We start from the raw sequence: 12,606 nt of genomic DNA, 5'->3' as shown, positions 1-12,606 counted from the left end.
TGAGTGATTGTGGTCACCGAAAGAGTTGACATGAAGGTTTCCACCAAAGAGATGATGAGAGCAATTCATTAAAGTCAACCGCAGATGGACCGGCATAAAACAGGTTGGGAGGACTTGTATCATCTTTTCCCAAAATATTTGGTACAACGTGTTCTCTCGTTTTCGCTCCAAGACTCGAACTGCACCTTAGCTAAGTGTCCACCAGGGGGAGTATGACAGAGCAATATCTTTGAATGTCACTTAAGTAAACAATGCCAACAAACACAAATGAAAATTACAGTTAAACATGAACCCGTTTACACCTCTCCAGCGAAAACAAAAACAATGGTATGAAGTGAATTGGTTCTTGACTTTAAAGACGCTGCAATTGGGATCAGAATAACAAGGAACAGGAGATGCTCCCGCTCATCTCATAGAATTTTCTGTGTACATATTTAAAAAAACAGACTTAGACAACATCCTTACAGCTGGACTTGACTCTTGGGTGTGTGCTTGAGTTTATTCAACTCTTGGGTCGGTGGGACCTAGGGGAACTGTCCGGAGTGCTGAACCATCACTTGCCCCTCCCAATTGACAATAATCGTTCATTATCTGCTGATTAGTCCCGGCTAGTCGGGGTGTGTGTCACAGTCTCATTTGTAAAAAGGCGGGGAGCACTAAGGTCAGAGGTCACTCCGTTACAGGGAGACAAACATCTCTTTTGCATGTGACAATCTAGTCACCTGTTCAACTTTAATTATCAAGTAGATGCTGATAAAGTGATCACTCTTATTCCCTCTCTATATCACCTTTGGAAATGTGTTTAATAAAATGTCTTATTTAAAAAAAAAATCGGAATTATGAATGGACAAAACCTTTATTGAAATACATCTGCATGTACCTGACCACCCTCTCATTTCCAGTTTGAGCCATGTAGCAGCTCCAGTGGGGGCTCTGACCATCCAGCGAAGAACTTCTCACAGTCGCACTTGTCTCTCCAAACCAAACAGCTGCTGCAGGCGACAGAAAAGCTTGTTAATTATTGTCTTTTGTCATGGCTAATTAGAGTTTCAGTGGTGCCTGAGGCCTGACCACCGGGCTGCAGGTACAGGAGTGACCACTGGGAAGAAACAGGAGACAATTTAAACACAGTCTAGTCAAAATGGGAGATTAAAAGTTACAAAACGAAAGTCTAATAACTGACTGAAAGAAGTCCAGTCAATCCAATGTCACATGGATATAATTTATTACCCAAGTTCTGTCTAAATAAAATAAAATAAAATAAAATAAAATAAAATGAAATGAAATAAAATATTTGGGACGGGTGTAGATATTCAGCCTATCTGCATGTATAAACTGTGACCTTTCTCTCAAACGCCCGCGGAGACTCATTCTCTGCTTTCCAAATGACTCCTGGATGGTCAATTGCCCCCGCGGGTGAAATGGCCACGAGTTAGAAACGCGGGACTTTTTGCCCCGCTGGTCTTTCACACCTGCACAGAAGCCTAATTCGATTAATCCCAACTTAAATTCATGAGCTGGCTCTGCCCTCGCCGTGATATATGACAGCAGCGGGACGTGAAAAGGGGCCATTTATTCCTGCTCTGAATGGGTCCGCGTGGGACCAAAACTTCACCTGCTTCCCTCCTCAATTAGGAATGTATCCCAAACTCTGACAGACACGAGTTAAATTAGGCGTCAGCTAATTTCCAGTGCCCCCTCCTCACTAATCCCCCCTCGGCGTCCTTCCATTGGAGCACGGCCCTTGAATTCAGCGCAAGTTGAAAGGTTCAAATAGGGCCTAATGAAACAGTGACTAAATCGTTGTGTGTTGCCCGGCGGAACCCCGGTGCTGTCCCTCAAAGCCCCGTCAGCGCGCAGCCGTCGGGGGTCTCGGCCTAAATGCGGGTCCCAAGGCAGGACAATCTAAACTGTCAAAGCCTTTGGCCACTTCTATATATCCCTGCTCGGTGCGCCGCAGCAAAAGCTGCATAATCGACCGACGTGGGACCGAAAACGCAATTAAACTGGCTTTGGATAGGCCGAACCCTTTCAGCCGGGTCCATTAATGGACTATTGGCTGCTCCCCACGTAGGGGCGTTATCGGGTACCCTTTTGTGGACGCATTTAAGGGGGGAATATACAGCTCCACTTCATACAGGGCGCATTATTCAATCTCAATAGAAATGCTGGTGTGGTTTAAATGTAACCCCGACGGATGTGTGCGTCAGGTAATTGCCGGAGGAAGACAAATACATTTCATATGAGTTTTCAATATGCACGTGAGACCATAGCAAGACAGGTGGATACACTGTTGACTATCGATGGCGGAGAAATAAAGGAAAACTAAATGGATTCGCCCTTAACAATTACACACTGAGTGGTGATTAAATCGTTTATTCTGATGTCTGCATGATCTCATATAGTCTTGCCAATGTAGAAGACTCTTTGTGCTCAACATGCAATAGTACTGCATATCCGGACGAGACAAACAGATTCACACATTCCATTATTAAAATATGCTGAGTTGTCCAATAAATATAACTTGAAAAAATCCTATAAAGTTATCCGAAGTTTGAAGTGTTAAAGTGTCTCTTTATTTGTATGATAAAAATGTTAATATTGTTGATAACGCATTTTACTGCAGAATAATATTTATCTCAGAAAATTGGCTGATTCATGCATCATTCATTGTTATTTTTAAAATATATGTATTTAAAATATATTTTTTTTTATACTTGTCACATTTATTGCCTTTTAAACTACTACTACCAGCACTACGACTAGTAATACTGCTACTACTACTACTAATAATAATAACATAGCATAATAGAGTATGTTGCAATTGTTGAATTTTTATCATATAAAGATCTCCACACAAATCACAACTGTTGTTTGATAATAAAAATTATTATTATTATTATTATTGTATTTTGCAGTTGAAAAAGTACAAGCACCATTTCTTCATCATTGGGTTTATTACAATAAATACAGAATATACAAATACTTTTGCATGGCGGACTTCATTTCACAAATTGGCCGTATAACCGGAGAAAAAACTGGGAAGATACATTTTAACTTGCAGAGAAAACATGGAGAGAGTCTCAACACCAGTTTCATTTGGGCGCATTCACAGTAATTCCATTGAACGATGCGAGGAGCGTCGCAGACGACTTGTCTTCTCATGCAGAAAAATCCACAGGTTTTGGGGTAAACAGGTGCATGGGACACGCTCATATGAGGGTTACCTCTTTCTCCTCAGAGGCAGACGCTGGAGACAGAGACTCCTCGTCCTCTGATCGTGGATAGTCCGTGTGCGCGCCAGTGCACTTGCAGCCACTGTGCGCGCTCCTCTGCGTGGCTTTGCCTTCTTTCTTGTGCTTCACTCTTCGGTTCTGGAACCAGATCTTCACCTGCTTCTCCGACAGGTTCAAGTACGTAGCAATCTCGATTCGTCTAAGTCTCGAAAGGTACATGTTTGTGGAAAACTCCCTTTCCAGTTCTAAAAGTTGCGTGCTGGTGAAAGCGGTGCGCATTCGCTTGCCGTTCTGGATGTGAGCGCTCTCAGACGCGCCTGTTGGAGGAGGACACGCAAGTTGAGCCAAGTCTGAAGATGAGGAACAGCAAGTCCGACTAGGGACTGGTGAAGGAGGTGCGTAAAACAAGACTCACCTATTGAGAGACAGTGGTACCTCCGAGGGTCCGTGACGCTGAACGTTGGTGTGCCAACAGGTGTGTGCCCGGGGTGAGCAAGTGCCGCAGATTGGTGCGCTATCCTCGGACAGTATTGCGCGTCGGCTCCAGGGAACTGGCCTTTCAAGATTGGAATGCCGCTGCGGGATGAGTGGATGTGGGACGTGACGCACAAGGGGCAGACGCAGAACGTCCCGCTCTTCCTGGACGGACACACCGGTGCCGTGACCGTCATAACGCTGGGTGAGTGCATGCTGAGGGGTATAAGGAAGTCCTGACCCGGGTGGTGCTCCGTGGGCCCGGGTCTCACCGTGTCCTTGATGATTAAAGAGTCGACGTAGAAAGATCTGGACATGGTGGATGGGTGGTCGCTGGAAGATCGCTGAGTCTCATCTGAAACCCCTCGGGATCTCCTAAAGTGCTTATGTTTGATACTTCAACAAAAGGGACCCCGGAGAGGGTGGGCCCTGGCGCGTCACCCACGTGCGCACCCGGCTTCAAACTGTCAAAGGACCACGTGACGTCACAGGACCCCTCCAATCATACACTGCTTCTTGGCTGCCCGACTCAGGGAACTATCTGAAAACAAGTGTAAAGACATAAAAGGGATTTAAAAATTAACAAAGTAACTTTCAACTGTTTCCACATTTTTTTCAATGAACAAACCACCACTTTGTCCGCACCAGAAACGAAGGTAAATGTAGGACCTTTAGTTCTAGTCCCCATTCAATAAAGTTTGTCCATCTACCCATTTTCCACTGCTTATCAGAGGGCAGGTCGTGGGAGCAGCATCCAGAGCAAAGAGACCCAGAGCTTCTCCTAACCAGAGTCCTCAGTCAACTCATCTTTAATGGAGGTTTTCATGAAGTATGTTTATTGCTATCCAATGCATTTGGATAGCAACAAACAAAAGAAGACCATGATAAATGCAAGAAGTTTTGGCCTTTATATTTTAGCATGTGTATCATCTGCCTTAATATATATTTTTTAAATGATGTGGAAGTGAGTCAGAGGTTCTATTATTGTTTGATCCAGATAAATTGCGCCAACGTCTGTATGTGTTTTGATGTAACTGTTCATTCACATAGTAAATGACAGGTTTTGAGAAACTGTAGCAGCCTATTACGTTCAGACTTCACAAACAAAATATGAGACAAATCAGTGACCTTTTTTCTCAGCGACAAATGTATGAATTTGAAGTCACCAACACTATACAGTCACAACATCAGCTTTTTAAAATTCTAGTCTTGCTTCTGTAACATTACATTTGTTGCAGCCGGATCCTTAACTCAGTTTAAAGGGTCACTAGAACAATAAGAAACTACTCAGCAGTGTAAGAACATCTGTATTCGTCATTGTTATGGTGAAAACAAACGCGCCCAAATAAAGTCCCTTCACAGGGATCACCACTAGAATGATGTTGTTCCTTCACCTTCTCGTTCTAGATGGTGCTCTTCACTGGAATGTCTAGTTGCTGTTTAACCGTTGATCCTTCATATACATTCTCACGTCACAGATCAGACTCACATATGTTCGCATTCATGAAACATATCTGTCTCCCACTCTTCAAAGTAACTTTGTCTCTTCGTGCTGGTGTTACTGGACTCTCCTGCCTCCATGGTTGCCAGCGTCTGTCTGTCCTGTTGACACAGGTTGAACTAACTGACCAGCCACTGATCAGAACTTGGAGTTTGGATCAAAGCTAAATATAAACCTGAGTTGCCAAATGATGATAGGACTAGGATAGGCCAACTGGACTCCTGGTTGAAGTCATTGAATCCTTATTTTGGTGTATCCGAGGTGAAAACTGCGTAAAAATAAAGGAAGCCCAAAAGGCTGTGCATGTGGATGAACCACAGTTACACAGTAGGTCTTGTAAATGTCCCATGAAACTCATCGGGGCTCGACATTTCCCACTTGTGAATGTTAATAAGAGCCTTTCTGCAGCCAAAAATGAAAACGAAACAACAGTAAATGAACAAAACCAAACCAAACAAACAAACAAACAAACCAAACAAAGCGGATGCCTTCAGACCCGTACCTACTTTCTATCCACATACGAGTCCAAATGGGATTTCAGGAATTGCCCACTAAATGCTGTGGCGCCTAATGGTGACTCTGAATCCGGTTGGTCGGTTTCACTTCCAGCAATTAAAGAATTATGAAGTGATGTGGAGTCTGGACGCTGGTTATTTGATGGCGATTAGGATTCAATTAGAAAGTGTTTATAAAGGCCGCTCTGTGCGGGGGTAAACAGCCAGTTATTCCAGAAATGCGCTAATCCCTCATCTTGTGACGATAATTAGCGAGTGTGATCCTGCAGGCGGGTCACTGCCGGAGTTCAGCGCCTGCTTTCATCTGGACCTTCTGATGGACTCTGTGGGTTTGTGGTGCACACACACACACACACACCTCCCCAGTCAAATAAACACTCTGCCAACTTTAGGCACTCCATCGATGGCATTATTTTCCATTTAAACCACACATGGATGGGAAAATCGGTTCCGAAAAAATTGTTTAAAAGTGTTTAAAATCCAAAACACACACACACACACACACCCACGTGTCTGTCACACAGACAGTAATTGCTCTAATAGAGTGTTCGGCGTGGAAGATGCACAGATGATGATGTCAAACAAGTGTGTGTGTGCTGGAGAGAGGGTGGGAGCCGACCATGCGGAATGATGCGTGGCGCGCGTCCCCATCGCGCCGCGCGAGCTCCGATATTATTTTTACCATAATTCTGCCTGATAAAATTTCACTGTCTATGAAGTAATCCCACAAATGAGAGCCTTTATGAGGCTATAATGAGGCCTAATTGCTACGACTAGTGGAGCCACGTGGAAGGATTTAGGAAGCATTAGGCTGCCGGGTACTGAGCACAGGCTGTTACCTAGCCATTACTTTCATAACTCAAGGAGAAAATTGGTCCATTTAAGGGAAAAGAAATCCTATGATTCCCTTTATTCTGCTCGGAGTGACAAGGCTGCACTTTTGTGTCCGCTTGGTTTAAGGAGCGGGTGCAGCAGAAGAGGCCTTCGCTCCTGTATCCCCGAGCTTGGAATCAAAAGATCTTGGCTTTTTCATTTCTCCGCTCCTTTTTTTTTTTGCCTCCTATTCAGCTCCCAGTGCCGATGGTCCATTAATCACCGGCCCATTGACTGTGATGATATTTTAACTTACACATAAAAGATAGTAAAAGTTCACTAGAGTGAGAAACCATAATTCTGAGCCCGAGACCAGTTGTATGTGTGTGTGTGTGTGTGTGTGTTTCCAGCTCCTCCCTGTAGTAAAAGAACACACAAACCTGTAAAAGTCTCCTGCTAAAGCCCCCCCCCTTCATTCAGGGCACATCCCATGCTATAGTACACCGTGAAGAAGTCCATTAATGTTTTGTTGAACAAGCGTCATTAACTTGTTTCAACGCCTTTTTACAAACCTTGCATTGTTGTGTGGGCCCAGTCTGCAGCCCATCTTGGCCGATACAGTGGATGATTTGCCCCTTTATTAGTAACCAGGCAACAGATCATGAATACCAAAACTCAAAGGAAACACTTTGCTCCGCCATATAGACTTCAATGCCGATGGGGGGAAATGAACAATGATCCTGTGGTTCACATAATGCCACGCAATGACTTTTCATTAACAATTATCTCGTTGCAGTGAATAGCAGCTGCAGTGGCCAGTCTCCATCTCTTGGTTTTAGCTGAAAGAAAGGAGGGTGGGGGTTGCTGTGAATGGCGTCCTGCAGGAGTTTTAGCCCGGTGAATGCAGAATCGTATTCATTTCTGAGTGAATAATTAGGATTCTATGCAAAAATGAGTTGGAAATAATTGCGTGGGTAAGTACTGTGACCACTTTGACGGAGAGACAAAGGCTTTTTTCTCCGCCTCGCGCCAGGAGTTTATGAGCTCCGTCAGTAAAGTAACATGCAAATGACAGCGGCGCTCTTTAATAACTGCATGAGAGTTACATGGTAAACACAAACGGACGATTGTCTTGAGGAATAAAAAAAAAACCACCAAAACTTTTCACTCTGTGTGAACCATTCGTCCAGCATTGAACATCATTCTCTACCAGTGTTTCCTGGAGTTTCTGCTCATAGTTCCAAGAGGCAGAAACCAACCGGCAGCTATGAACACTTTTGTCTGGATTCAACTGCTAATAGAGCCAAAATTGTTTGGTTAACTGCTTTAAAACACGCCAGTTCGACTGCCATCATGTATGACCAATGAGCTCGGACAACTCTTCCAGTCCACATGAAGCATATTCAGAAACACAAACATTGAACTTGTGTACCGGCAAAAGAAGACCATCCCCTTGCTGCAACATTTCCTCGGGGCATCTTTGAAACAGTTTTCTGTGAGTGTTATTGAGAGCTCGGCCCTCAGCGCCATAGAAAAAGTAAAGTGACAGGCTCATTGTGGGCTGAGACTGAGGGACAAAGCCTGCGAGGCTCCTGTTGATGGCCCATAGAGATGTCCAGCACCAGGCTCCCTCTAATTAGACAGACACTCCTCAGTCTCACAGAGGCGCTCTGACCAGACACTCCTGGCTGAAGTGTGCCCCTGCGCCGACCAGCGTCTGGCCGTCCACACTCCACGCTCGCAGACGCACACTCCTTGTGCATGTGTCTGCGTTTGATGCTGCACACAATTACCGAGCCTCAGAAATGAGATAAACACCGACTGATATTGAGGCGGATCACGGTTAGGTTCCCAGGGAAATGTCTTTATTAAGGATGATTGCCGGAGCCCCCGCCGCCGCCGCCGCCTCCCCCCCCGTCCCCCGCCCCCGCCGTTGTTTCCAAAACACTAAGCAAGCGCAATTATGGAGACAAAATAAGCAGCACAACACAGAACAGCCCTTATTTCAATCTCTTCTTGCTTGAGTTGTCGTACAGTTCTGAGTTTTCATCCCGGCTGTAATAGGAAGCTACTCTATCGGCCACTTACGTGAGCGATCAGCTGTGAGGACTCATTATTCTGCCTCTCACTGGCTGTTCTATCTTCGTTAATGGTTGGGCTTTTACGAAAATTATTTGGCTTCAAGCTGATGCCTTTAGACTGCGTCTGAACACGTTCAACTCCAAACATCATCCGCCCTCCTTTGTTGAAAACATCCAAAATCTGAAAACCGCTGCAGCTATCTTTGGATCCAGACTCAAAACAGTTCTCCTCAATGGCTTCCCGATGAAAGTGAAATCGAGTGCTCATCCAGAATCCGCCCCGAAACAAGGTGATATTGTTACCCTTTTGCACCGGTGAAAGGGAAAACCCTTGGATTGAGCCTGTGTGCTGGAGCGGAAGCAGGATGGAAAGTGTGTCCTTGGCGTGGCTTTTGTCGTCAGGCCTTGAATAGACAGACCTCTCTCCTCTTCATCTGACAGTGGAGGCACAAACAGACCAACATGCTTCTCTTCAACACTGTTTCTAACCAGTGTGTTTGTTTCATTTAGATCAGTCAGCTCAGCCCTCGATAGCTGGCTTGGGTTCGATACCATCATTTAAAAATATTTCACACACACACACAAAAAAAACTCAGTAATATTCATTAATGCGACACAGATTGTTTTTGTTTGGTCAGATTCTAACGTGTGTCAGATCACTTCAGTAAAGCCACCAGGACAGACAGGTTCAAACTCACAAACACTCATTAATGCGCACGAAAAAGGAAGAAGAAAGGTGTCTTCAGAATTACTTGGGAATAGAAGTTATTTCAGTCATTCACATTTAACTGATCTAAGCAAACTTGTGTGTTTTAGACTGACAGAGAAGTCTGGTCACACAGAAGAGCCTCTGCTCTCAAAGAGAGCTCAGGCTCTACTCACATCAGTTGTGTTAGTTCACATCATGATAATACTTTTTCCATTCAAGATTTTTGTAGTTGTAATTACTTTAATATTGTTGTATAGAGTTTCATGGTCATGGAGTTCGACCAGCTCTTCACATCAGTTTCACCTCTCATATTTATCCTCTTGTGCTTCTGCAGAAAAAAGATGGATGGATTTCGTTGATCATTGACTTGCCCACCTCATTGTCTGACTAGATAGTTAGAACAAATTTCATTTCTTTTTTGTTTCGTCATTCTAAAAAAAAAAAATGTGCTAGCTGAATCGCACACACATTAAAAAGTGTGATCTTTCCGTCTGATCTTTCAAAGAGAAACTCTCCTTCTGTTCTTCCAGACCTCTGCTACTTGTTTGACTAAAACAGGGTGTGAAAAGTGAATTTCATATCTCTTCACAGGCCTCACAGGATCCCTCAGTTGGAAGTGGTGGATGTGGCCCGGGAGAAGGGCGTTTGCCGTGTCCTTCTGAAGCTGCTGCCCCCACGACCCGGCAACTGATAAGCGGATGAGGATGCGTGGAATTGTCACGATGCTGAAACTCATCACAGACTGTTAGTGTCTCTGGAGCAGCCTTTTTCACAGAGACTTGCTGACGAAAAACAAACCTCTTTCCTCTGATGTGATTATTGCAAAATATCCAGAGAGGATGTTTGTTGTCTGTCTGGACGCAACTTCAGTCAGCTCATTTACTCGATCAGCAGCGCTGCTATCATGTTGTGCCTCTCTGCCGACTGCATAAACAGCTCTGAACCGGACTTTCATAATTCCTAACGCTCTTCCCAACTACATCACAATGGAGCCACGTCTCAAGCTTTACTTGAAATTGCTTTGAATTAGTCACTGCGTACTCAAATTGTAATTCATACTTCTGGTTTCATTCTAGGAGTTTTGATGGCATTACACGGCTTTAACCATTTCATGAGAAATTCACAAAGTGTTTAAAGCTCATTTGGGCTCATTGGTCAACACAACAGGAGAATTGTTGGCAGGCATTTTGGGACATCACATGAGCCTGCTGCAGTGTGGTGGGCAACACTGGGCCTTGTTCAACTTTGATTTCTGAGGAACTAAAAAAATGGAACTAAAGAAAGCAAAAGCCTTTAATAGTAACTTTACAGTAAGTGATGGGTGAGTATGTGTTTCAGAATTTCAGACTCTGTGAAGCAGATTTTGGCCTTGCAGAAACATGTAGCTTGGATTTGGAACATTTTTCCTTGCAAATGTTGGTTTTCTATTAAAGTTTTTCTAAAAAGCTGTTTAAGTTCCTTTCCCAAACTAATGATTCCAATGCTTTATTAATATATTAACCAATTTATTATCATTCATGATTTATTGTGTTCAAATCAATTTTTTTGTTGATTTTTTTTACTTTCATATAACAGCAAGCAGAATGTAAAACATAATTTTTGATGCTGTGCTTTACATTGAAATAAAAAAAAGATATAATGAATGTATATTTTTTTAATTTTCAAGGATTTACAATTAACGTAAATGTATTTTTTAAGCAAAATATGTCCATATATTACTTTAATATCAGTGTGTCATTTATACAATGGGTTCTCATCCCTATCCTGTCAAACTTGGACCCCGGAAAAACAACTAGTTGCATAAATCATTTTCCACAGTACTTTCCAACAGACGCTGTTAGGCCAGGCAGAGTTACTGGCATCTAGTGTCTACATCTTCCAAGTCAGTTCTCTCAGTCGATGACTGATAATACATTATCATGATAGAGAATTCCACACCTGACACACACTGTCATCGGTATGAGCCACTAAATTATAATTTATTGGGTTCGCCCCATGACCTCTCCAGGATAAGCAGGAGGAGACAATGAACGGATGAATCGAGTGTTGTGCATCTCCAACTGCGACGAGTTCTTTTGGTAGAAATGGAGGTCAAGGCCAAGAGCGCCTGTCTGCATCATCGTAGGTTTTTGCCGGCTGGATTAATGGAGGGCTTGTTTGTGAGCCGTCTGAGCTTTGTGTTTGCACAGAGTCGCAACTTTGTATGGGCTCTTGGGGGAGTTTTGGGCACTAACCCAGATTTGTATGCAAGCTACATCGCTCAGACGCCCCCCGACCCCCAGTCTGGTCTGTGTCCTCTCACCTGCCTGTTGCATTAAATCATGGAGCCATCAAGTGAAGCGTGTGGATGGGGCTGCACGTGCAAGAGCTCCGCTGCACCTGTCGCCAGACGAGTGCGTGTGCTGGTGTGTGTGGCCGCGCATGGCCCAGTAAGATACTCGCAGAGATGGAAACATAGGTAGCTCGGTGTCAAACAGGAGGTCTGCAGATGCCTGTCCGGCTGAGAGCGGCGAGGTCCCTCCCTTTGACAGAGTATCTATTCAGAGTCAATGAGCCGGGTCAAAGCCTCCACGTCAGGCTGCAGCTCGCCACAGCACTGGGGCGGTCCAAGAGGTCAGTCTCATTCACATGGTGCTGTCATGCAAATGAACCCACCCACGCTTAAACAACTCTTGGAATTTTTATGTTTGCTCCCAAGTCTTTTTTTTTTTTTTTTCACCATTTACCCCCTTTTTTCCCTGGTTTTCTCACTCCCTCCGTCCCTCTCCAAATCTCTCTTCTTCACATTCAGAAAGTCATTGACGATGCATTCAAAGCCTTTTAAATTGGCCAGCGTCATTGTGCCCAAGCTGAAGTAGGAGGGATGGAGAGAGGGAGAGTGTAAAGAGGAGTGGGCCTAAATATACTCTTCCCTGAAAGTAGTTAGATCATGTTCTTTTCATGGTCCGATTAGAATCAAATCGATCCCCCGCCCCTCCTGACACTCCATGGTTTGAAGAGTAGCGAGCAAACAAAGATTTCTTGGCTGAGACAGGCGAGAAGAATGACCCAGCCTGAATGCTAAACACACTCTTAAAAGTGTCTCTCTGGATCCACATAATGCCGGACGCAGTAAATGCGTTTGAAGTGAGATGTTTGTGTCGAGGAAGACAGTATAACTTTACAGTGACACTGTGGCATCGCGGGAGAGGACCTGCGCTCCATGCTAATGAGGACAAGGCACCAAATCTCAGAGGCTTGCTCTAAAGACGGTTTGCAGAATAAAGATGTTCGGGGT

The 12,606-nt window shown here is 44.2% G+C and overlaps 1 protein-coding gene and 1 long non-coding RNA gene across 2 annotated transcripts; one reads left to right on the top strand and one right to left on the bottom strand.

Annotated features, from left to right (window-relative positions):
* Positions 1–2,964: 2,964 nt before the first annotated feature.
* On the bottom strand, positions 2,965–4,041 carry gsx2 (GS homeobox 2). The gene is made up of 2 exons (XM_053847068.1): positions 3,652–4,041; positions 2,965–3,553 (listed from the first exon to the last, which is right to left on the bottom strand). The coding sequence occupies exons 1-2, from the start codon at positions 4,025–4,027 to the stop codon at positions 3,213–3,215; spliced, it is 717 nt and encodes a 238-aa protein (XP_053703043.1). The 5' UTR covers positions 4,028–4,041; the 3' UTR covers positions 2,965–3,212.
* LOC128748377 (uncharacterized) lies at positions 3,356–10,709 on the top strand. Its single transcript, XR_008412791.1, has 3 exons — positions 3,356–3,631; positions 3,712–3,915; positions 9,921–10,709. It is a non-coding gene; the product is annotated as an uncharacterized LOC128748377 (long non-coding RNA).
* Positions 10,710–12,606: the final 1,897 nt, after the last annotated feature.

The sequence above is a fragment of the Synchiropus splendidus genome, chromosome 1, assembly GCF_027744825.2.
Source record: "Synchiropus splendidus isolate RoL2022-P1 chromosome 1, RoL_Sspl_1.0, whole genome shotgun sequence".
In the NCBI taxonomy this organism is placed as follows: domain Eukaryota; kingdom Metazoa; phylum Chordata; class Actinopteri; order Syngnathiformes; family Callionymidae; genus Synchiropus; species Synchiropus splendidus.
This window is presented reverse-complemented; position numbering and strand designations above follow the sequence as displayed.

Bases quoted from the DNA above. Each gene is read 5' to 3' on its own strand.
- gsx2 (XM_053847068.1), bottom strand. From the start codon at position 4,027: ATGTCCAGATCTTTCTACGTCGACTCTTTAATCATCAAGGACACGGTG. The intron at 3,554-3,651 runs GTGAGTCTTGTT...CTCCTCCAACAG, and splicing joins GTACCACTGTCTCTCAATAG to GCGCGTCTGAGAGCGCTCAC.